Source organism: Protopterus annectens, chromosome 8.part0, assembly GCF_019279795.1.
Source record: "Protopterus annectens isolate FY-2018-M chromosome 8.part0, PAN1.0, whole genome shotgun sequence".
NCBI classification, from domain to species: domain Eukaryota; kingdom Metazoa; phylum Chordata; order Ceratodontiformes; family Protopteridae; genus Protopterus; species Protopterus annectens.
The window spans coordinates 304,054,909-304,081,210 of NC_056741.1; the positions used below are offsets into that span (position 1 = coordinate 304,054,909).

The 26,302-nt window shown below is 40.8% G+C and overlaps 1 protein-coding gene across 1 annotated transcript in view; it reads left to right on the forward strand.

Moving 5' to 3' along the window:
• LOC122808771 (death-associated protein kinase 2-like) overlaps nt 1-26,302 on the forward strand; it is a 1,232,522-nt gene that overhangs the window by 1,090,667 nt on the left and 115,553 nt on the right. Inside the window, exon 10 of the mRNA XM_044079801.1 lies at nt 21,311-21,400. Coding sequence (XP_043935736.1) covers nt 21,311-21,400 — 90 coding nt within the window. The remainder of the gene's footprint in view (nt 1-21,310; nt 21,401-26,302) is intronic.

The window sequence follows — 26,302 nt, forward strand, 5'->3', positions numbered from 1 at the left end:
GACATATTGCCCAATATTGATGGGAAATTAATAGTGTTCTTCCTTCCTTGAACTCCTCACATATCCCAAGTTGTGATTGTCATTCCATTCTGGTTTTAAGCATTGTAAGGAAAGTACTCTTGGGTGGATACACTGGATTAAGTGCCTATCATGTCAATTAGTATTGCTAATGTCAGAGCATAGGTTTAGGTCTTTAGAGTGGGCATTTGCTTTACCACAATTTATCTTTAGGTGAAGGATTTCAAACAGTATAAAGCTGTTCTTAGCATGGAAGGCTAAACATATTTCATGCCTTAGGAGCCTATATGTGACAGACTAATGGTTCATAGGTTAATAGGTGTTAGCTAGACTAATGACCACAGGGGCCTTTTTAAGTCAAGCCATGCATCCCAAATCTCTGACAAGTTATGGCACACTTGATAAGTGTAAGCAGAGGCTTGGGAGACGAAACACTTACAAACAAGGGTCTGGGAGATGAACCATTTACAGGCTACCTGTATCCTTTTGAGACATAGGTGCCAAACCAGGGATGAATTTCCTGTCCCCCATCTAATTGTCCAAGCTACACTTGAACTGGGTTAGGGAGGAACTCTGCTTCACATGGATGGGGAGCCTGATCCAGAGAAGGGGTATTCTCAGAGATACATAGCAGGTCCTATTTATATCACAAGAAAAGTTTATGCATTTAGAATAGGTAATTCTGGTGCTGTGTGGTTTGCAGATATGCAGGAGGTCCATTAGGGTGGGGTCTGACAATGCCTTGTATGTCAGGCATAGATCTCTTCTCAGCAGCCTGTAGGAGACAGCATACAATAGGGCCTTGAAGTGGTCTGCATACAACATTTTACTTATGCCCTGGATTATTTTAGTGAGGATCCTCTGTGGGTGTTCAGTTGTTGGATATGCCTGGTTAGGTTCATAGTAAAGCGGGCATTGTACTCCATGACAGGTCTGATGAATGCTGAATACAGTGGAACAATGACTTCCTAGGACCTAGGTGCCATACCTTTGTTTATAGGTTGCACAGCATAGAATGAGTTCCTCACTATTACAGACGTGATGGTCAAAGGCTAGATTTTTGTCTGTGTGTGTCCCCAAGTCCCTGACTGCTGGATCAGCTCTTAGGGCGTCTTGTCAATATGATAGTTACCAGGAATGGATGACTTCCCAAAGGATACTATTATGCATTTCTTGACATTTAGTAATAGTCCATGGCTGTAACACCAGTTATTTGTCTGTGTCAGGCCTTCCTGGAGAACATTTGTCTTGGTGGAAAATTCTATGACTGCTCTTAATTTGCAGTCATCTAAAAATTTAGTCAGCCAGAGGCCATTGACATTGGCCTTGATTTCAGAGAAGTAAAAAGGTAAATGTCAAAAAGGAGCAGTCCCAGGACCAATCCTTGAGGAACTCCACTTGTGACTGGCCTCTTCATAGAGGTGGGTTACTTAATTCTAACTTCCTGGGTCCTGTCTGTGAGCCATCTGGCTATCCATTGGATGTCAACAATGCTCGAGTTGGGTATTGTCAGATGCCTTGGCCAAGTCAAGGTAGGTTGTGTGAACCATTTTGCCCTCATAAAATGTTGTTACCAATAGATATTTCTGGTACTGTTTGGTTTGCAGATATGCAGGAGGTCCATTAGGGTGGGGTCTGACAATGCCTTGTATGTTGCCCTTCTCAAAGAAGTTCACCAGGTTGAGTAGGCATGACTTGCCCTTGAGGAAGCCAAATTTTGTTGGGTCCAGTGTGTGGAGGTTTCCTATATCATTACTGATTATTTCCGCGATACTCTTTACCATGGCTTTGCGTATGAGACTGGTGAGATTTATGGGTCTGTAGTTTTCAGGTTCTGTAGATGGTCCACCTCTGTGCAGAGGGGTGACTGTTGCTGTTCTCCATTTATGAGGCACAAAGCCTGTTTGGAGGCTATAGTTAAAATTGCAATTCCAGAGGGCCTGACATGTCATATTTCATGCTATTTAGAAGACATCATGGGATATTGTCTGGGCCCATTGATGCAGTGTTCTTAGCCTTAGAGACAGCATTAAGCACCTGTTCCTAAGAGATAGACAGTTACATTTAATAATGTTTCCTAAGGGAAGGTTGAGGGGGAGAGAAAGGCAAGTTGGTTTTGAACTTGTTGGCCAGTAGGCTAGCTATATGTCTTTGCTGTCTATAGGTGGCTTCATTAACAATGAGCTCTGCACACAACTGTGTATTGCCTTTAAGGTTGCAGACATAGCTAAAGAATGTCTTGTGGTTGTTCTTGACCCGCAAGATGAAATTTACTTCAATTTTTGTTTTGCTAGACTTTATTTGTCCTCTGAGTTGTTTGTTTAGTTTGATGAGAGTGCTTTTATCCTGTTGGGTGCTGCACCTCCTCATTTTGGCCAAGATTTTCTTCCTTCTGTTATACAGCCTATTGATGTTGTGATTCCACCTGAGTGGCTTGTTTTTTTGAGTTAGTTCTGCACTTCTTCCTGGTGGGTACAGCTGCCTCTATGCAGCTATTAACATGCTTGCTTAGGGTTTCTGTGAATAGTTCTGCCTGTGCAGAGCAGTGTTCTGAGAGTTTATGGGGGCTTCAGATTTTGCCAGGTTATCACGTAATAGTAGGAAATTAGCCTCAGAGTAGTTCCTGAATATTCCAGAATTAGCTGGGGTTCATGGCTTTATTTTTACTGCATAGTTGACCATTCTCTGGTCTTAACCTTACCAAAGAAGACTTTACACTAGGGCGTGTGCAGGCGTGTGCAGCAGTATCCCATATTAGCAAGGACTATATCCAGTATGTTTGCTCCCCTGGCTGGTGCGGTGACAATCTGGTCCAAGGAGTGTTTACAAAATCCTGGAATCTCTGTATCTGTATGATTAGTTTTGTAAATGATTGATAGTTAATAGAAGTTATGGTATTAGGTTAGATGGTAAGTGTTTCCCAGTAAATTTAAATAAATGTTATGGGTTTTCTGGCTGATAGAGGGGGACGTATATCTTGCAAGGAAGCGGTGTAGGATATTGCCTATGGTGATTTGAACATGGAGAAGCTCAAGTGCATTGTCCTGTTTGACCAGCCTTGAGGTATACTTATTTTTGATGTAAATCAAGACCCCTTCACCTCTAGTCCCTGTCTGTGTAGTAGCTGGTCTAAATGTGTGGAAAGCATTACAGCCTTGCATTGCTGGTGTGCTGTCCTGCACTTTAAACTCTTTAAACCATGTCTCACTGACTACACAGATGTCAACATTTTCTAGGTTGAGGAGAGGAAGACTACTTCAATTAAGGAAAATAAATTACTCTTCAAGTAGCGTTCAGGCTGAATCACTTACTCTGTTTATAACAAACTTCAGAGCTACCTTAGGGAAAGAGCATTCCTCATAACAGGCCCACCACTCTGCAATAACCTGCCAAATGAAGCTAAAACAGTGAATCAGTGCAATCACAGCAAAGCTTCAAAGGCACTTTAATGAAACACTTACAGAATGATGCAAACTGTAACTACTTTCTAGATGTTGGCTTAAAGATCTAACCATTTGCAAATGTGCACAAGTCACTTAATTTCTTTTAAGTCTTCTGTTAATTTGTTATTCACTTGTTTCAGGAGCTGATATGATTTCATTTTTAAACTTTCTTGTCTAGATTTCATTGAAGTGATTTCTCTTGTTAAACATTGCTTGAATTAATAAACATTACCTGAATTATCTTTATCCCAGTGGCTGCTGGTGAGTTCAAACCAAGGGGGGCTGCAGGAGAGAGCTGAATGGGGTAGGGCCAACTAGAATGGGGGAAGGCTAACTGCAGTGGGAGGGGCTATATTACAGCTGGATCAACACTGACCGTGCTTACCATTTTACATAAAATAACTGCTCAATCAGTATTGCACGTGCTAAATAGTCTGCCAACCAATACTAGACTAAAGCGCATTTCAGAGCTAATGAGGTACATAAATAGGTTCCGCTGTAACAGTGCAAAACCTAAACACCTCTAAATAGTAAAAAAAAAAAAGTGGCTGGTCTTGAATTTGTGAAACTATTTATGAGTACACATGACGTAGTAGACATATATTGAAGTGTACGAGGTAAACTGAATGTTATACGAATGAAAAGTAGAGAGATTTGGATTTTTTATTCACAATTCAAGGTCACTTTTAATGCTTAAATCTGCCAGTGTTTCTGAGAGACAGTTAAATCTCATAGTCAATAACATTTGCTAGTACAATTACCACAGTTGGGAGGCAGAGTGCATTGCTTCAAGTTTGTGTAGGTTGGTTTGGAGACTTGTGTATGCAGTATGATGCAAGCAGTACTTCTTCCTCTGTTTCTGCATCTGAAGAAAAGTTGTAGTCTGGTCTGGAATGTGTCCGGTCATACAGAATTTGATTTTCTTTCATTTTTTGGACACACAAAGGGGACAGTTTCAGCTTCCCAGAGGAAATATAGTATTTGCTGTACTCTGCAGTGCCCATTGCCACAAGCATGCACAGGTTGGTTTGAGGTCTTACTTATGCAATATGCTGCAAAAAAGTACTTCATATTGTGTTTCTGTACCTGAAGAGAAGCTGGGGTTTGTAGCACATCAAGTTATACTGGGTTTGATGTTTTTTTTGTCTTTCTTTCTCTGGACACACAAAAAGGACATTTTCAAATTTATCAAGGAAATACAGCATTTGCTGTACCCTGTTCCAAATAAGTGTTTGTATTATAGTACCAAGTAACTGCTTCTGTTCCTCTGGGTATTTCTCAGGTTTCGTACTTGAAGATAAAGTCCTTTAATCTCTTTCTTTTGTGCAAGCAAATCAATACCTCTTCAGTCGAAGTTTGTTATACTCTATGGTAACTCTTTTCCTATGGAAATTATAGTTAATGTAGTCATTCTTTCCTGCCAAATAGTATTACAGAGAAACATTTTAATTCTTAAAATGTTGAGAAACACCTTTCTGGCTTAGCAGTTGACATTGGTGTGGTGGCTATAATCAACAACACATTGTAAATCTCTCAAAACACACTGATTAATGAGTTGTCCACCAAGAATTTTAACATCTTGACTGCACTGCCACTTGCTGCAAAGTCTTCATGGTGATACACCACTCCAAGTTCTGTTCTAAGTTGTCCCCTCAACAGGAATGGATAGTTTTCTATGGGTGTTGTGAAGAGATTTTCTGGAAACTTGTTTTGTGTATGCTGAATAGTTTCCAGGCAGTAGACGCTGAGAAGCTGAAGATGCCCACTTTGTTAAAATCCTAACTTTGCCTGGAACTTTATCACATCACACATGTCCTTTGCAGCAATAGATAATGTCTGGTGCAGTGGTTGGGATCCTGATGGTCCTCGTGTACATCTTGCCAGGAAGTATTCTGTCTGTAGGGATTGTTCTGCAGTGCTGTCAATATTTAATCCGACACTTTCAATTGCATTCAAAAATATATGTACATCCTTTTCAGCTGTGGTTGCATCCGTGGTACGACACTGAAGTTGCCTGTACAAAATGTCAACATGGGACATTATACAATGGGAAACAGTCAGCCAAAACTTAAATTCATCATCTTCAAACCAAAGTGCCTTTGAAGCTTTGCTGTGATTGCACTGATTCACTGTTTTAGCTTCATTTGGTAGGTTATTGCAGAGCAGTGAGCCTGTTCTGAGGAATGCTCTTTCCCTAAGTTAACTTTACGGAAGTGTTTGCTTTAGCCCATTTCTTCCCATATACTTGTTGCAGCAAAAGTAGGACATTTCTACAAATAATAAACACACTCTGACAGCAAGTCCAAGTTTACACTTCTACAAATAATAAACACACTCTGACAGCAAGTCCAAGTTTCATACACTGCATTTATAGTGAGGATATTAAAATCCCACCATGTTCCAGACATTCATGACATGCATCATGCTACTGTATTGTCTAGAGCAACTTGTCTTTGAAATGAATATGAGAAAAAGGCTGGAATTCCACCAAGAGTTAAAAAATATCCCTGCTTCAGCATTATGTAATGTGACTCTTTGCTTTAGCAGATTAAGTTGGTGGGCAGTGTACATAATGCACATATTTAAATTCCTGCCTTTTGATGACCTGGACTGCATGCTAAACTCCATTACTCCACTCATCATAGCTCTGAGCAACCACTTTTGCATACTGGTCTCCCTCCACTTCCTACTGTTCATTTATCAGACCAGCAGTATGCTCTGCAGTTTGTCTTGGTAGTATGAAATATCCCCCAAAAACATTTTTGCAACTGGCCTTTGACAACATAATGGAACAGAATAGTAATTGACCACAGCCCTGCAACATCAATGGCTTTGTGTGCAGTTACTGCTACATATTTTGCCATACTAATCTCTTTTTTATTTCTTCTCTGCATATTGTTAACATAGGAGTTCATTATGAACTGTTTCTGGTGTTCCTTTAAAAGCAGTTGAAGTTTTTGTGTTCTGCCAGCTTCTGATCACTCCTACAAGTGAAGTCTACCAGTCTGCAAAACACTGCAGCAGTCAGTGACTCTTAGGCTTCACCATAGCCTCTCAAAGCTGCTTCTTCAAAATGCAGCTTGATGCAGTCAGTCTTGTTGCATCTTTCCAGTGGTAAGTGGTACCAAGTACTTAAGTGAGACCCAATATCCACAGTTTCCAACATTACTAGACTTATTTAGTTGTCATAATGTTTTGCAGACTGTTCATCTTTTCTAGCCTCTTTTGCCATTCTTTTCAGTCATTTTCACCCTTTGGTGATCATCCTGTTCACCCAACAATAACCGTGAGAAGCAGTACAAGGTGCTTGTTTCCTCACACAAACAAACCCAGGCATGCTTCTCAGAGATTGTGCTGCTGAAGCTGCATGTGTATGTTCTTGACCTACTTCTACCCTGTGACTCCATCTTAAGGTCAAGTGTAGACCTTCTGGTCAACTTCTCATCATAAGTCAAGTCTGTAATATTAATAGCTTTTATATAGGCCACTGTAACAGCCTGCACACTCATTCTGGTGTGGTGCTGGTAACCCTGAAGCAAACATATTGCAGAAATGATTAAGTGCCACTGTTGTTTACATTTCAAGTACAACTTCATGTACAGTTCTTATTTAATGCACTATGGTTCATAACTCATGAATAATTTTTAATTCTAAATCTAGTAATGCAGTGTGCCAAAAAACACTTCCTTTGAAAATCTCTTCTTATTCATAACAGTTCGTCAGTTTCTTTAAAATTCTACTACTGCTACTACTAACAGTAATAATTATAGCTTTCATCAGCAGAACACATACACACAAAATGTCTTCTTCTTACAGGAACAATCATTGCATCGACAAACAGCCTCCCTTGCCAGTGACCTACCTAAAGTATCTGGCTTGGCATTGCCAAGATAAAAAAAAATTAAAAATAAAATACACATTAGTCCTGGAAAGCCAGAATTATAACACCAAAACAACAGTGCTGAACATTTCATCCACAAACAGATATCATATCAATTGCCAACCTAAAGTGTCTGCTTTGACCCTGCCAGGATTAAAATGAAAATAGTAATGGTCGCATTAATTTAGTTTGTTGCAGAGAAGCAGTAATCACGGTTTGTATGTCAGCTCACCTTTACCCAAATACAGAGTAATCAGGCAAAGCTAGAATTACAACAGTAAACAGCAGGGCCGGTCAGCTCATTTCATTCACAGACAGCCCTCCCCGTTGCCTAACTGAAGTATCTGCTTTGACCCAGCTAGGATTAAGTAGAAATAATAGCTACAGTTGGGTTGCATACTTGTATTAATTTAATTTTGTTGACAGAAATATTAGCCGCAGCTTGTGTGTGGCAGCTCACCTAAACAAATACGCCATTTATTTTATTTATTGTACTTTTGTTTATCCAAGTTTGTCCAGCTGCATGTAGTCAAAAAAAGTCTTTTCAGCATATGTCCAGGGAGAAAAGCTCCAACATATTACAAATATTTAAATAGATATTCGCTATGTACATGAACAGATATCAAATAACATACATTATGAATTGCTCATAGATTTGTTAATTAGATTACATTCATATCAAAATACAGATGACCACTTCAGTCTTGCAAGGCCGGAATTACAGCAACAGTAAACACCAGAGCCATTTTGTTTTCATTCACATATAGCCCCATTCCCCATTGCCCACCCCACCCTCAATATATCTGTTTTGATCTTGCAAGGTTAAAAGACAAAAGAAAAAAGACAACACTGGTTGTTAATGTATGTATGTTTTTTCCATATAAAAAATAGACAGAGCTCAGAGCTTGTGGCTGGTCTTACTTCTCTTGCATGCATATTGCTCTTGCAAATCAAGCCAGAACTGTAATACTAGGGCCAGTCATTTCTTTTCCACATAGACATAGCACCTCCCCATCCCAAATGCCTACCCACAGCATCTGATTTGAGCCTACAAAGTTTAAAAGAATGAAAAGAGAAGATAGTGATTACATTACTGTATTTCTTTCAGATCACACTAGTCAACAGCTTGTAGGTGATCTAACTTCACCTATATACACTTAAGTCAGGCAAGGCTAGAATTTCAACAACAGAACATCCACAGACCTTCCTAATGTATTTTGTCTGACCCTGCAAAAAGATATTAGGTTAAAAAAAATCTACAAATAGCCATCAAAATGCACTGCATACCTAGTATCTGGCTGACCCTTGCCAGGATATTAGATTAGAAAAAATCCATCCACAAGCAGCCTCCAAAACTCACTGCCTTCCTAGTGTCTGGTTGACCCTACCAGGGTATTATATTAAAAAAAATCCATCCACAAACACCCCCACGCACCCCCAAATCACACTGCCTACCTAGTGTCTAGTTCACCCTGCCAGGATATTGTAAAAACATCCACAAGCAGACCCCAAAACACACTGCCTCCCTAGTATTTGGTTGACCTGCCAGGATATTATATTAAAAAATCCAGTAAGGGTCTGATAGATTCATAGGTAGGTACTAGGCTATCTGCCCAAAGGCATTTATAAGCCTAGCCAGAGTGTGTCGGCTTTCACCGCCCCATTGATTAATTAACTGATCCTCTGTCAAGCATAGCCAATGAAGTGATCCCAGGGGTGTATTTTCTGTTACCCATCCACTCGTCAAGGTTTCTCTTGAAGAGTGTTAGTGAGGGGCTCTGCCTGATGTAATTTGGAATTTTGTTCCAAACCATGGGGCGTCTCTGTGACAGGAATCTATCCCTCTAGCATGTTCTATTTATTGTTGTGGTGAGGTTTAGCTCACTAGAGTGCATGGCTTGCAGTGACTTGGATTTCTTTAGGTGGAGCATGTCCATCAATTCTGAGTTGGACATGGCTTTGTAAGTCAGGCAGAGATCACCTCTGAGTAAGCGATATGCCACTGAGTACAGCTGGAACTTTTTCACTTGGGCTGCATAGGACATATGTTTGAGGCCAGTACAAATGGGGTGTTGTACTCTTTTGATAGGTCTAATGAGTGATGAGTAGAGGGGCACTATAACCTCTTTATTTCTAGATACGAACCCTTTAGTAATTAGATGGGCCACATAGAAGGATTTCCTATCTACTTTGGCAATATGATTGTCAAAGGAGAGATTACTATCTACCTGGGTCCCCAGATCTCTTATTACCTCTTCTGTATTAAGGGGGCTGCCACCTATGTGGTGTTTTGTTTTTCCCAAATGGGATGACTATGCATTTTTTAGCTTGAGACCATGACTTTGACACCAGGTGTCCATCTCAGTAAGGCCCTTTTGGAGGATGTCCGTGTCAGCTGGAGATTCAATTATGGCTCCCAGTTTGTAGTCATCGGCGAACTTGGTTAGCCATAGTCCTCCTGTGTTTGCCTGTACTTCTGAGAAGTATATGACGAGCAGTAGGGGTCCCAGGACCGAGCCTTGCGGGACACCACTTGTGACTGGTTTAGAGTCGGACCTGGAGCCCGCTATTCTTACCGTGTGAGTTCTGTCTGTAAGACAGTTGGCAACCCATCTCGTGACGTAGGGGTTTATGTTCAGACTGGTGAGTTTTTCTGTAATACCCGAGTGGGGAATGGTGTTGAAAGCCTTGGTGAGGTCAAGGTAGGCTATGTGAACCACCTTTCCCTCGTCTATGGCCTTGGTGACTGTCTTGAAGTAGTCAACCAGGCTTAGTAGGCATGATCTGCCCTTAACAAAGCCAAACTGGGTCGGGTCAAGTGTTTGGAGTTTCCCAATGTCTTTGTTAACGAGTTCCATGTTGATGCGCTCCACAGCCTTGCAGACCAGGCTAGTCAGGCTTATGGGGCGATAGTTACCAGGGTCAGTTGTGGCCCCTCCTTTGTGGAGAGGAATAATCGTTGATGTGCACCATTTTATGGGCATGTAGCCTGTGGAGAGGCTGAGGCTAAACAGTATGTTTAGGTGGGGGGTTAGTTCGTTCTGTAGTTCATGCAAGATGCAGCCTGGGACACCATCTGGTCCCATTGACTCTGTGTTTTTGGCTTTTGAAAGGGCTGTTTTCACCTGTGCGTCTGTGATTTTTGGGACACTACACTTTTCTGCTATTGTTGTGGGCCCTTTTGGGGGTGAGAGGGGGATGAAGTTGGCACTGAATCTATCTGCCAGGATGTTGGCAAGATCAGTAGGTTCATTATATTTTGTGTTATTTTGCACTAGTTCAGTGCATATCTGAGAGTTGCCTTAGATTCTTAACATAGCTAAAGAAGGCTTTGTGGTTACCTTTTGAATCCTTGGCTATTTTTCTTTCAAAGTTAGCCTTGGATGATTTCATGAGGGACCTTAATTTCTTACTGATACTGATCGGGGATGACTTTCCTTCTTGGGATTTGCTTTTTTTCTGAACTAGTTTCCTCCTACAATTGTATAGCCTATTTATTGCAGGGGTCCAGCAAACTGGTTTCCTTCTCTTAGAGGAGTGAGTCTTGGTTTTGCTAGGGATGGCACAATCCATGCATCCTTGTAGGTGCTCATAGAGTGCATTTGTAAAGGTTTCTGCATCTTGGGCAGTGTTATCCTTTAACGTGGGGGGCTGTGAAACATACCACCTCTGTCTTAAGTAAAGTGAAGTTTACTTTAGAAAAGTTTTTTTACTGTGGTTTCCTTAGTTGGGGGTGGTGGTGGGGTGTGGACATCCAGAGTGATTAGTTTATGGTCTGATCTAACCAGTGACGGGTTGACCTCCGGTGTGGAACACCTGTCGCCCATGTTGGTGATGACCAGGTCCAATATGTTTTCACCTCTGGTAGGTGAGTTTACCAGCTGATCCAGGGCATTTGAGTTGATGAATTCCAAGAAGTGCTGGACCTGGGAATTTGTACTCGAGTAGTTTTCCCAGTGAATGGTAGGGTAATTGAAATTGCCCAATATCAGGATGTTTGGTAGGACCTTCATGTTTTCCAGTGTCTCCAGAAAGGTGGAGTGGTGGTCCTGGGTCATGGAGGGTGATCTGTAACAGGCCACAATTTGCATTGCAGATTTGCCCGATGTTAGTTGCACATGGATGAGCTCAGAGGTATCATGCTGCGGCACTAACCTGGAGGTGTAGGTATCCTTGATGAATATGGATACACCCCCTCCTTTTGTGTTTCGGTCCATGTTCTGTGGCTGAAACGTGTGGTATGAGTTGTAGCCCGGTAGTGCTGGGGTGCTGTCTGGAGCCTTGAACCAGCTTTCAGTTAATGCACAGATGTCGGCGTTCTCCATACTGAGGAGTGCTTTGAGTGCATGCATTTTGAGATTTAAACTCCTGGCATTGAGTAGCATAACCCTCAGTTTTTTGTTAATTGTGCTGTTTATGGAGGTGGGTTTGACTTTTGAGCCTTGCTTAAAAAAGACACTGTGGGGGCAGCAAGAGCCTTGGCCAGTATTCGAAAGCCTAGGGGTGACAGATGCAAGCCATCTCTTGCGAAGCAACGTGGCTTGTCGAGCATGTCGTCCCAGGCTGACAGACACTGGATCCCCTTTGAATGACACCAGAAGCTTAGCCAATTGTTGAAATTGATCATTTTTTCTTTATACCGAGGTATCATTCTTGGTGAGGGCAGGATGCTACTCAGGGTCTGGGTCCTACCAGCCTGGGCTACATGATCAGAGAGCTCTTCCATGTCTCTTTTCATGTAGTCCAGGGAGGTACGTCTGAGGTATAATTAGCTTGGGAAATCATGTTTATGCTTAAATATGACTTAAATAGAATTAATGGTTTTCTTCTTGGCTTCTGTATGATCTTCCATTGTATCAGTAATTGTAGTTAGGCAAAAAAAAAGTGATAAATGCCAGGACTGTTATTTTTAAGTCTAGATTTCATAATAGTGACTAAGTCTGGAGAGTGGACTTAGAGCAGAAACTGGTTCCTTGATCTTACCTGTATTAGTCCTATGACAAATTTGCCATGTGTTTTTCAAATAAGAAATGGTATTTGGTTGTACACCCTGTGCCGACAGGTGACACTTATCTTGTAGTGGCAATAGACAGAAGCACATCACTGCCTAATAGTTGACATCCTGGGTAATGTAGATTTGCTTGCATACTCCATTAGCCACTCCTCCAATACTTTCCTGAAGTCACAGATTCAGGGATCATGCTATGTCTGCAGTTTCTCAAAGTCGGGCAATCCAGAGATTGACTTTTATGTCACATGATATGGCATAGTTCTCACTCTTTTCTATTTGGAACAAGAGAGCAACAATGTGATGGTGGTGGATGTGTTCTTCCTCCCATGGCAGAGGTGATTTCTGTACACTTCCTGTCATTACCTCTGACTCCACTTCTTAGCACAAAGTTCACAGAAAAAAATACCAGAGTTATTCCATTTTACTCTTTGAGACTAAGAAGTGCGTGATTTCAGGCTTTCATGTTCCATGTACTACAAGAAGCTCTCTTTGCATTACTCATGGAAGTCCCTCTAAGTTTTGGTGATAACAGCCTCAAATGAAAAATTGCAACTTACTGTGGACCATCTTATTCTCCAAGATATTCATACCTGGGTGTCGGACATGACTAAAACTCCCAGGAATTCTTCTGCACAATATGTATTCTTTGTAAAATGCAATAGCTGTTTTGTATGATTAGAGTGGCATCCAGTACCACTCAATTCAGTTAAATTGCAGATAATTTCTCCATACATCAAGCACTCGTATGATCTGAGTTTCAGTAATTCCATGGTCATCATGCTTGTGTTATGTCTGCCCATTGTGATCTTGTGGGAGGCATGTCTGCCCTTTCCCAACATGTGATCTGAATTCGCTGTTGTCAGGCTTATCAGTCCCTTGTTCGAACCTGTGAGTTTAGCATGACTGAAGTCCATATACCTTGGAGATGTATTTGCTGTTGCTAATTATCTCTTCTTCTAGGACCTTCAAGCTTCAGACCCTCATGATTAAGGAAGCATAACTATTTTTTTACATTGATGAGCTGCCCCCTTAGGATCAGCCTATTAAACCAGTCCATTAATCTCTGGGTTTTCTTTTCTAGAAGTAATACCAGGGGAGAGAACCTTGGAAACCATTGATGTACTTCACAGGTACAGGTTTTACCTGAAGTGGGTATGGGTGCATGACTTTAGGAAAAGAGATCTGTTGCTGACTTTCTTTGCACCAAGGAGTGGAATGCATGGTACCATCTTTTTGAAGTGGATTGCCAACTACATTATCTTCTGCTGTCAAGCAGCTCGCTACATATTTGGAAAATGTTGAGGTCAAAGGCCACTAAACTGCCAGTGTGGCTACTCTGAGTGTTTGTTTCAAAAGCATCTCTATTTGCAGGCGTGCACTGTGGCCATTTGATAATGGGTTTACATCTTTACCACACATTATTGTCTGAACCCCTACTTGTTTGATTTCTAAGATTCCTGGTCATATGAGTTGATTTCTTAAATTGTCAAGAAAATTAAATTGGAGTAATTGGGACTTACAAGGGTTAACTTGATAGATTTGTGGGTCATAGGTTTGGTGATCAAGGTCAAACCTGTTGGCCAATGAGGAGCTTGATGCTCTATATTCCATGTTGTAATTTAGGGGTACCCATGTATTCATGCAGTGCATCTAGAAGGAAGACATTGGTAGAATGAGTTTAATTGAGAGGGGGAGTTTATTCCATGGACATGGAAATCTGAAATATGAAGTTGTAATTTTTCATGGTATGGTTGATATTAATTTTTATTTAGGTTGACCGTCCTCATATGCAAAATTCATTAGGATATAAATTAAGCAAAGGGTTTCAATAGTAAGGGGTCCTTCAATGCTCTATATATCAAGCAGAGATCTCCTCTAAGAAGGCAGTAAGATACAGAGAAGAAAGACAGTTGCTTTAAACTTTCTCTTTAAGACAAGCCTTGATGTACTTCACTTCTGTTTGGGAGGAATCTTTGTATTCTCTAACTGCACCAGATGGCATGCGAATAAGTTACAGACCAGGGTAAAATGTTCTATAATTGGTCTGGTAAGAGTTGCATAGAAAGTTACAATTACTTCTCTGGTATGGCTCTCAACCCCATAGAGGATCAAGTGGGCAGCTGTCTATGCTTAACAGATGGTCACAGTTATATGAATATCAAATTAAAGGTCAGTATCTTTAAGGGCTCTGATGTCTTTATTTTGACAATATTTAACAGTGTATATTTGACATCTGTGAAAAAGATGCCAAAAGAAATAGCCCCCTGGACAGCCTTAAGGTATTCTACTGGTGCAGGAGATGGTGAACATTATTCTTACCTTTTTTGTTTAATCACATAGCCAGTTTTAGACCCAAGTTATTAGGGCTTAATTTACAATAAGATTACTGAGTTTATGTATGATGGGGTATAGTGTTAAATGCTCTAACCAGAGCAAGGTAAGCATTTGCAGACTCAATATATACATACAATAACACTCCCAAACTTGTGAGGTTAGGCATACAAAATACCTTTGACAAAATCATGATGGGTTAGGTCTTGGAGACACAGGTTTCCTATGGCTGCTTGAGTAAGTTATGCAGTGATTCAGTTCATCACCTTACATAATACGCTTGTGAAGCTGTTCAGTCTGTAGTTTTTGAGCTCTGTAGAAATGCCTCAGTTTTAGATTGTTACTATAGCATAATGCTTCCAGGTAACATGGACACAAAGTTTTGATGTTCACTTAAAAATGTACATAAGTGGGTATATTAGTCTGTTTTTATTGCACAAATTAAGCTTCTGGCATTTTTCCTGATCCCAGGGGAACTGTTTTTTCTGACCTTACTGAGGGTAGAAGTGACTATTTTAAATGTAAGTTCAGACAGGAAAACATTGCTGGGAAAAGAATGGATGGGGGTTCACTTTCTGGACTGAACTTTACTCCTAGTTATCATGGTAGTGTGTTAGCTGTAGCCGATAAAGCACTTAGCACTGTCAAACAGACAGCAGCATATCTCTCAGCTTCTTAGATTAAGATTTCTGAGCAAATTAAATAATAACGCGGGAACAAACGATCGATATCAGGGACAGTTTTTAAATGTTGCTCTTATTCACTTAAAACCTTAATAGAATGACAGGTTTTACATCAATTTGCATTTTCTGAGCAATACATAGAATGAAACTCTAATATCTGGCATCATTGACTGTCTGTATAATCTTCAATGATTTGCCAGAAAATTAAAAAAAAATTGTGATCAGCAGAGCAAAAATATGAGACAAAGTCAGGAACAGTTTATAGACAAAGATAGCAGGCAGAAACAAAGCTGTTTTACTTTTTGTCACTGTTCTTTGCCAGTCAGTGTTGCCCACTCTTAATTCCTAGCAGAAGACCTAATTACAATGACTGTTAATCACCTCCCTAAGTGCTGCGTAACAGGTTTATTTTTCTCTATACTGGAGTGTTATTGTGGAGCTCCATGCACTATACTGTTGTAGTACACTGCATACTTATTTTTCAGATGTGTTTTTAGAGGTTTTTTTTATTATCGCCCATACTAACAACAAGTTTTAATTCAAAGCAAAGCTTCACATGATTGTTTTAGTGAGTGCTTTTGGTGTGGAGTTGATGATTTTGTACACTCTTGTTCATTGTTTTAATTAGTTGAATTTGTACCTCTTCTTTTTAGGTTTATTGCTGAATTTTCCACTATATTTATGTCTCGTGTGGATCAGTTTATCCATGCAGTTACCTGAAGTGTTGTAGAGGGTCATGAATGATTTACTAAACTATTGTAGTTGAAGGAGCCAAACATACAGTTTGAACTGATTGATGTAACATGATTGTTCAGGGCAGTGACCCTTTGCAAGATCCTCAAAGATGGTATCATTTTCATTAGGTTAGGTGAACCACATTTTCATAACAGGGAATTTTGTCAAGGTGATTTCTGGATTCCTTTTGTTGGCATTTTTAAAATTTATTTGAGATGGTTAAAGTTTATGAAGACAAACAAGTGGGATTATCAGAGAGATGAAGAAAGCAGACAGGAGTACAAGGATATGAGGCATATGGTGAAGAGAGAGGTGGGAAAGGATAAGGCGTATGATGAGTTGTATGAAAGGTTGGACACCAAGGAGGGAGAAAAGGACCTGTACCGATTTACTAAACAGAAGGACCAGGCTGGGAAAGATGTGCAGTGGGTTAGGGTAATAAAGGATAATGAGGGAAACTTACTCACAAGTGAGGAGAGTGTGTTGAACAGATGGAAAGAGTACTTTGAGGGGCTGAGGAATGACGAGAATGAGAGGGAGAGAAGGTTGGATGATGTGGAGATAGTTAATCAGGATGTGCAATGGATTAGTAAGAAGGATGTAAGGACAGCTATGAAGAGGATGAAGAATGGAAAGGCTGTTGATCCAAATGACATACCTGTAGAAGCATGGAGGTATTTAGGAGAGATGGCAGTGGGGTTTTTAACCAGTTTAACAAAATCTTGGAAAGTCAGAGGATGCCTGAGGAGTGGAGAAGTGTATTGGTACTGATTTTTATGAATAAGGGTGATATGCACAGCTGTAGTAACTACAGATGGATAAAATTGATCAGCCACATTAATGAGGTTATGGGAAAGAGTAGTGGAAGCTAGGTTAAGAAGGGAGGTGATGATTAGTGAGCAGCAGTATGGTTTCCATGCCAGGAAATAGCACTACAGATGCAATGTTTGTTCTAAGAGTGTTGATGGAGAAGTACAGAGAAGGTCAGAAGGAGTTGCATTGTGTCTTTGTGGACTTGGAGAAAGTATATGGCAGGGTGTCTAGAGGGGAGTTGTGGTTTTGTATGAGGAAGTCGGGAGTGGCAGAAAACTATGTAAGAGTGGTACAGGATATGTACGAGGGTAGTGTGACATTGGTGAGATCTGCAGTAGGCGTGACAGATGCATTCAAGGTGTAGGTGGGATGACATCAAGGATCAGCTCTGAGCCCTTTCTTATTTGCAATGGTGATGGACAAGTTAACAGATGAGATCAGACAGGAGTCCCAGTGGACTATGATGTTTGCAATGACATTGTGATCTGTAGTGAGAGTAGAGAACAGGTTGAGGAGACCTTGGAGAGGTGGAGATATGCTCTAGAGAGGAGAGGAATGAAGGTCAGCAGGACTAAGCCAGAATATATGTGTGTGTGAATGAGAGGGAGGGCAGAGGAATGATGAGGATGCAGGGAGTAGAGCTGGTGAAAGTGGATGAGTTTAAATACTTGAGATCACCAGTTCAGAGTAATGGTGAGTGGAAGAGAGGTGAAAAAGAGAGTGCAGGCAGGGTGGAGTGGGTGGACAAGAGTGTCAGAAGTGATTTGTGACAGACTGGTAACAGTAAGAGTTAAAGGGAAGGTCTACAAGATGGTAGTGAGATCAGCTGTGTTAAATGGGTCGGCTGACGGTAGCACTGACAAAAAGAAAGGAGTCAGAGTTGGAGGTAGCAGAATTAAAGATACTAATATTTGCACTGGGCGTGCCGAGGATGGACAGGATTAGAAATGAGCATATTAGAAGAGCAGCTCAGGTTAGATGGTTTAGAGACAAAGCCAAAGAAGCGAGATTGCATTGGTTTGGACATGTGCTGAGGAGGGATGCTTTGTATATTGGCAGAAGGATGCAAAGAATGGAGCTGCCAGGTAAGAGGAAAAGAGGAAGGCATAAGATGAGGTGAGAGATGACATGCAGGTGGTTGGTGTTACAGAGCAAGATGCAGAGGACAGAAAGAAATGGAAACAGATGATCCGATGTGGCAACCCCTAATGGGAGCATCCGAAAGAAGAAGAAGAAGCTTCCATTTATTGACTGTGGCATAGTTTTCCCAGTCACAGAAGGGATAATTTAGATAACTGAGAAGAAAGTATTTTTGTTCATGGGGAGTGTAGCAAATTTATTAAGAAAGTGGTCATGTTACTGAGCTATGGAGTGGGTTTGATAACAAATTTCAAAACTGTAGTTTATGGTGTTCATTGCAACTTAGATGTGGAGTGCTTCTTGCCCATATTTGTTTCTGCATAATCCTACTGTTGAAAGATTGACCTATAAAAATGGATAAACCACCTCCTTGGTAGGTGGGCTGGACTGAATGAAAGGGGATATAATCAGTTATTTGTGGAATACCTGGATTCACTAAAAGGAACGATAAGCCTTTGTGGGGTTTCATGTTTTATTTAGGCAGTAGGCAGCTTCATCTTATTGTTATCTACATTCTTAGCTTAGAATGTCCATTAATTTGACCATACCTAAAAAAGGCACTAGGGTGTGGAGTAAGAGTCTATTCCAGTATTGTAAAACCCCTGTTGAGGACAGGCAGGGTCACCCATATCCCTCTGTATCACAAGGAAAGAGGAGTAAACATTATCAGTGAGTCTGACATGCACAATTTGGATGTCCAAAGTATTATTTGAACCATTAATTAGTGATACCTCTAATAATAGCTCTAGAGACAGAATATCTGAGAGTCTGTCATTATGTCATTTTGTGAGTGGAGTCAGTGCATCTAATCTCAAAATCACCAGTTATGAGGGTCTTTCCAGTGTGTTCTGATTTTGTTTTAAATATAGATTTAGTAGTTGAGTTATTAAGTTTTTTTCTTGTGAATAGCGCCCAATAACTCCATGTGTGTGATGTCATGCATTAAGGGTTCTGTTGGACCTGGCTCTCAATAGACTAGCACTTTGACATAAGTTCTGCTGGTGATAGAAGGATACTTATTGACCATTTTAAGTATGGGGAGGTTTGCCACTAGTTTCAGCAAATATCTGTATTTGTCTCATGTGGAATATCTAACCTCAGTTAAAAGAAAATTGCCAGTCAAGCAATATATGGATTGTTTAAGGAGTCTGAGTGTACGAATGTTGGAGATAAAAAGGTTCAGGTGTTCCTTGCATTTTCTTGTCCAGTAAAGGGTATGTAGAATTAGGATGAAGACTTTGGGTTGTCTTAAGCAGCTGTAGGGAGATTATCCTATTCACCTCTTTATGACCACATACAAACAGAGCACATCTTAGTCAAAATATGAAACACAGGAAGACACTGTGCAGGCTTGCACCCTAGGCTAATATTATTATTATTGTACCTAGCTAGGCCCTTTCTGCCCACCTTTTAGGGCAATACTAGATCAGAGATTTAATTGATCCTGTAGTTTCTGCACTGCGCACCTAGTGGTTGTGAAAATTAGAAAAGGTGAGTAACTGTCTAAGCGGAGGGTCTTCCCAAACTGATTTTGTAGTGCTCTCCAGTACAAACAGATGAGTTAAGTCTTGCAGGAGCTTCTACAGTCACCTTTAAAAAAAAGGGATAGGCAAAATGAGGAAAAGGGCAGGTCACATGGGAAAACAAATAAAAAATAGTCAGCCAACAGTTTCACCTAGCAGCTGTCAGAATTCATCCCTGTCCTGTTCTGTTTACCCTATATCCCAAATTTCCCCAGTACAGATTGGTGTTCCCAAAACCATGGAAGTTAAGTCCCTCATTTAATTATGAGGTCATTAGTAAGAAGTAGTGATATGACTTTTTTATCACTGCAGCAGTGAAAGCATTATTCCAAGCATAGACTAGAGTCAGGTAGGGAGGATAGAAAACAACCCATTTGTATTCCTCTCGTTAGTTTAAAAGAAGATAATTTTGCGATGTGATGTATCTTCATTTAGGACTGAAACTGTTAAGGAATTGCAACTCCTCTTCAAGGCTAAGAATGGAGCCTTTTCTTTCCTCTACCTCAGATGGCTTTTCAACATCTGTGCTTAAAAATAGAGTAAGCGCTTTTAGTTTATGAGGGTTGTGCAAAAGTTAATTACATTTATGTAAGCTAGCTTGGATTTGATGGGCATAGACAGATCAAGCCAAACTTATATCTGCAAGGAGTTACAAGGATACAAGGTCGGTTGTTACTCTTATGAAGAACTTGCTATCTGAATTTAATTCAGGTATTGCTGTGTTTGAAGATTGTAGAAAATAGAATTTTCTTAGTTTTTAGCATATAAAAAATTAGGTATTTGGGTAATGATTTAGGGACTTTTTCTATATTCAAGAAATGTATTATCATTTTAAATAGGCTTGGGAGACGGATGTTGAAGTTTTCCACACAGAACTGAATACCAGTGTTGTCTGACCTCAGTGTTTATCTTTTTTGCATTTTTATGAATTACTTTTACCTGTTAATTACTTTAATTAAGGGAGAGATGACTAATTGCAATTCTTTTTCCTGGATCTTAAGGAAATTAACGTATCTCAGGTGAAATTTCATGTATTTATTTTGTTGTACTTTAGCAGCTGTATGTATTGACATAGTTCTATCAAATAAAAACACATGCACAAAATAACCTGCTCTGACTGAGACCTCTTATGTAGAGGATTCACAGTGCATCCATAACTAACTGTAAATTCATACTTTTTATCACTGTGGGCCTATGTAGGTAACAAAATCTAAATAAGTTTGTTGACTGTAACTACAGTCATGTTGTGTGCAGGGACACAGACCACTGAGAGGAATTTAAATGGGGACAATGAGTATGGTATTTAGGTATTTATGCCAACGTTGCCTAGTGCATTTTGTGCAGTTGGCTGTATTTATAGTTATGTTTCAATGAATAGTGCTGCCAGCACTCATCAACAAATTCTCAGTAGGGGACATCTATCTTTGACAGTATCCTGCACCTACAGAACCCCATTTTTAGGGGGGTCATGTCCCCAGTCCTTTATGTAGGGTGCTTCACTCCCAACTCCCACTCCTTTACTTAATATAAACAAGTTTTTGGTCCTGTAACAGTGAAGAATGAGAAGTGTGCCAATACCAGCAATTTTTCTTCGGCTAATATTTTCAATGAAACAGATTTACTCATATGTTATGCATATTTGTGTTGTCACTTAGAAATGATGGGAGTGTGAGCATTTATCTTTATTTGCTTGTTCTTATTTAATTTAACATGTATATGTTTTATTCCTGTAGCCTGTGAATAAACACCACGTAGTTAGCAGAAGTCGCTCATCTATCAACATGAAGAAATTTAAGAACTTCAATGCTCGCCGGAAATGGAAGGTAATAGCATATATTCCTCAATTTTGCCCTGTAACTTTGAGTAGCTGCAGTTAGTTTAGATAGACTAGTGGTTTGATGGTGAATTCTGTCTTTTGGTGCTATGGTTGACAGTGTTTTTGAGGTAGTATGTATCTTTTATAAATGTTCTTCATGCTTGAGGCATCTGATCATATCGTGCATGGCTTCAGAAGTGAGAACAGTAGCATGGAGTATTCCATCTACTGTTGTCCATCGAAGCTTGACTGTGTCTTTGCTGGATAGGTTGTTCGAACTGTCGCGAAGTAACAGTGTGCCTTCTCTTCTCCATATATAGCTGCATTTCAATATTTCATGTGCAAAGATCGTGAATGAGGCTGTGAATACCTCAGACTTGGCAAGTGCCACAGTGCATCACTTTGAAGTTTCCATTTTAGCATGTTATTGGATTGCTGGTGAACATTAAAGGCTCATGTGTTTGCTGCATTCCAGTAGCACCTATATGAGTCATGGCTAGAGTTACAGTGGAGCAAAAGCTGTATTCTGCTGCTGTTGAGGTTAGAAGACACAGTACCAAGCTGATAGGCTGTGGGCAGTGAAAGAGACCGAGAAAAAAAATAAGGAATTCATGTATCCCTTTTAGTTAAAGAGATGGACTTATTTAAGGAGGTGCTTCTTATTGAAATTGAATAGCTTGGGTATAGTGCAGTAACTCTCAGCTTTGTTTTGTTTCAAGTTCTAGATTTACTTTTTCATTTTGCTTTGTGAAAATGTCCAGATACTTTGGTGTTTTATCAAGCAACTTCCTATACTCTGATGTTCTTCGTGTTTCACTGTTGCAGTCATCACTTTTGGGTTATCTGCTTGCAGTAGCCCTCAGTCGGCCTGATTAACAAAGTCTTGGGTCCTGCGTCGGTTGCTGTCCCTTCTTCCATGACGTCAGGTCGTCAGGGGTATAAAACATGCAGCCGACACCATTACATCAGTCTTTCTTGCCGTGCAGTGCCCAAAGCAGAAGCAGTTTGCAAGTGCCGGTCGGCCGACTCCTGAAATTTTCATTTTTCGAGTTTTAGAACTGAAGTCTTTAAGTAAGCTAAGTACCCCGTTGTGGAAACTTTTTCTTGCTCCTTACCAATGTCAGTAAAACTTGTGGAAAGCAAATACCTCATAAAGATTTTCATTCATACTGTATTCCTTGCCTAGACCCTGACCACGATGTACCGTGCTGTTGGTTTTGTGCTTTATTTATTCAGTGCACTATCCGTCGTTGGTATATTTTCACCTCAAAATATTTCGATTCTCGTTTTAATTATCCAGAAATGTCGGTTAGCCATCCGACTACCGGGATTCCAAAAAAATGCAAGGATAAAGACAGAGACAGGCCGCCGAGGTTCAAAACTACCGACGACGCTTCTCCTAAGCCAGTCACCATTTCGCCGATACTCAGTGAGTCGCTTTCGTAGCCCCTGATACCCACTACTTCTGATTCACAGGCCTCTACTGAGACCCATTCGGAGTCCGGTATGCCACGAGATGCTTCAACTATGAAACCTGCGGATGTCTCTACCTTGGATGGGTCCGGAGCCGTTGTGCAGGCACCGGCTTCTGAGGGTGTATTCAGGCCTATGGACTTGCATATTAAACTGATGCCTCCTTTTTCTTTTAGGCCTAAATCTCAAACCATGCCTAAAAAAATGATGCCCAGGCCGCATGCTCAGGCCTCTATGCCTAAAAAACAAATGATAAAAATGGCTGAAGATCTTATAACTCTAATCAGGGGAAGCCAGCCTTCCCCTTCAAAGAGACCTAGGGCTGAAGTTGTTTATGAATCTTCTGACCAGGATTCTGATTTTTCTTATTCTTCTGATGTTCTGGAATTGCCCTTATGTACTTATGAGGATTCTGATGCAGACAACTCTATTCCCTCTGCTTCCCCTCAAGAGGATTTTTCTTTTGGTGAAACCTTACATACTCTAAGGGAGCATTTCCACTGGGAAAGCTAGGATTTTTCTGATTCAAAAAAGAGGCTTAGGGATTTCTTACTTCTGCCTCAGCATAGGCCTTTAGCTATTCTTCCTGTACTAGACATTGTTGATGATGCTTTTTCGGAATCTAGTTTGGCCCCTGATTCCTTGCCTCCTGCTCCCAGAAAACCTGACAGATATTACAGGGTTCCTGATTCACACAAGTTCCTTTTTAAAAATCCTATTGCGGATCCAGAGACTATTTCTCAGGGACCCAAGGGCATTAATGCTTCTACTGCTAAAAATCCCACCCCTTCTGATAGAGACTCCATTGCGCTGGATAGATGGGGTAAGAAGGTTTACACTTCTGCAACCTTGGCCATTAGGGCTTTAAACTGCCAGGTTCATATGTTAAAGTATCAACAACATGTTAATGGATTGCTTAAACAGAAAATGTTGATTCCTGACTGTGCGGAAAATAAAGAATTACAGGATTTAATGCATTCTGCTGAACAGGTTGGAAAACATACCTTGCAATGTGGATTTGATTCTTTAGAGGCCTCTTGCAGGGCTGCTGTTACTGGTTCTGTGCTCAGAAGGCATGCTTGGCTTAAGAAGCAATCTTTACCTGATCAATCATGTTAAAGCTACATTGTTGGATACTCCCTTAAATCAGGTCCGCCTGTTTGGCAACAAGACTGAGGAAGTTCTTAAAAAAATGGAAGATAAAACTAAATCTATGCAAACTGTTAAAGATTTCTTACAAGTTCAGACTCTTAGATTTAGTAGGCACTGGCCCTCAAAAAATTGGTCCTTTTCAGCCTCTTCAAGGTCTTCTCAAGCCAAACCCAGACATAGCAGAAACCCCAGTTTTAGTCCTAGGAGATGCACAAGACTAAGCAGTGGGAGGTTTCCGCACCCAAATCAGGAAGTGGTAAGACTCCCCCCTATGGAAAACAGTCTCAGTGACTTGTTTCTAAAACTTCCAAGCACTTCCCAACTGAATGCTCCTTTAGGTGGAAAAATTGGTCTGCAGGCCAAAAACTGGGAACTCATTACCCAGGACAAATGGGTTTTAAATATAGTGTCCCAAGGATACAGATTTCACTTCTACACCTTACCAACACCAAGTGGGTGGCCAGATCTACCCCCAAATCAGTGGGCAGAGGCCCAAAATCAAGTACTCTCTCTCTTAAGCATGGGGGCTATTCAGTTGGTACCAGAAGAGGAAAAGGGACAAGGGCTGTATTCGAGACTTTTCCTGGTACCCACAAAAGGCAATACATGACGTCCTATCCTAGACCTTTCTACTCTAAATATCTTTCTGGTGATTCCAAAATTCAAGATGCTGGCTGTTCACCAGCTGCTTCCTATGCTAGGCAAAGATGCATGGTTGGCAACACTAGACTTAAAAGAAGCATACCTGCACATCCCTATCTGGGAGTCTTGCAGAAAATACCTATGCTTCAAAGCAGGCTACATGCACTATCAGTTCTCTGCACTGCCCTTTGGCTTATCTACTGCGCTCAGGGTATTCACAAAGTGCCTAGCTCTAGTCATTGCATTCTTCAGGCAAAGAAATATTCAAATATACCCATATTCGGGCAGAAAGCCAGGACATACTTTTGAATCATCTGGCCTTTGTTCAAAGGGTACTGACTTGTATGAGGTACACCATAAATGAAAAAAAAAAAATTACAACTGGTACCCTGTCAACAAATTATATTCCTGGGAGCAAGCTTGAATACAACTTCCCAGATGGCTTTCCTCACGCCAGAGAAACAGATTCATTTGACAACCTACTTCAAACAAGTGCCAACAAAAACCCAGTTATCTGCAAGGCAAATACTGCAAGCCTTGGGGTTTATGGCCTCCTGCATTCTTCTAATTCCATATGCAAGGCTGCATATGAGGAAACTGCAGTGGTATCTCAAAGTGTCAACATTCACAGGATCTAGAAGCAATGATTCCTATCATACCTTGCCTACACCTAGAGTTCCTTTGGTGGGCAGAGGCCTGCCACCAAAACAGGGGACTACCATTCACACTACCTCCTGCTGCCCAAACCTTAACAACAGATGCATCAGACTATGCATGGGGGCCCACCTGGCAGGGAAGTGCATTCAGGGCAAATGGAACCCAAGTCAAATGCACCTGCATATCAATCAAAAAGAAATGTTAGCTGTACAGAATGCGCTGACAACCTTCAAGGACCACATTCTTCCAGGACAATTAATGATAAAGACGGACAACACCACTGTTATGTGGTTCATAAACAAGCAGGGGGGTACACATTCTTACCCCCTCTGCAGACTAGCCATGACATTGTGGAACACAGCCCTGAGCTATCAGGTACATATACAAGCTCAATTCCTGCCAGGAAAACTAAATACACTGGCAGACGAACTAAGCAGAAACCTCATGGACCCACATGAGTGGAAACTGGAACCAAGGATTTTCAACATGTTGACAAGCAAATGGGGGAGCCCAGATATAAACCTGTTTGCCTCCCCCCAAAACTATCAGTTGGACAAATTCTGCACAAGGACTCCCCACAAACAATTTTGGAAAGTGGATGCTCTGTCTTTCAGCTAGAAAAACCTATCAGTTTATGCCCTCTGCTCTCCAAAGTACTACTAAAGATCAAACAAGACAAACCAAGGATGATTTTGATTGCACCAGACTGGCCACGCCAACACTGGTACCCCCTCTTGCGCAGTGTGTCACTGTGGGCCCCATGGCACCAGCCTCAGACTCCTACTCTATTGTCTCAGGAGGAGAACCAAATTGTGCATCTTCAACTTCAAACACTGAATCTAGCAGCCTGGCTAATTACATAATTTCTCCTTTACCATACCTCCGTAAACCAGTGATGGATATCATTTTAGAGGCAAGGAGGCCTAGTACCAGAAAGTCTTCTGCTGAAACATGGAAAAGATTCTGTGCCTGGAACCAATCTCAA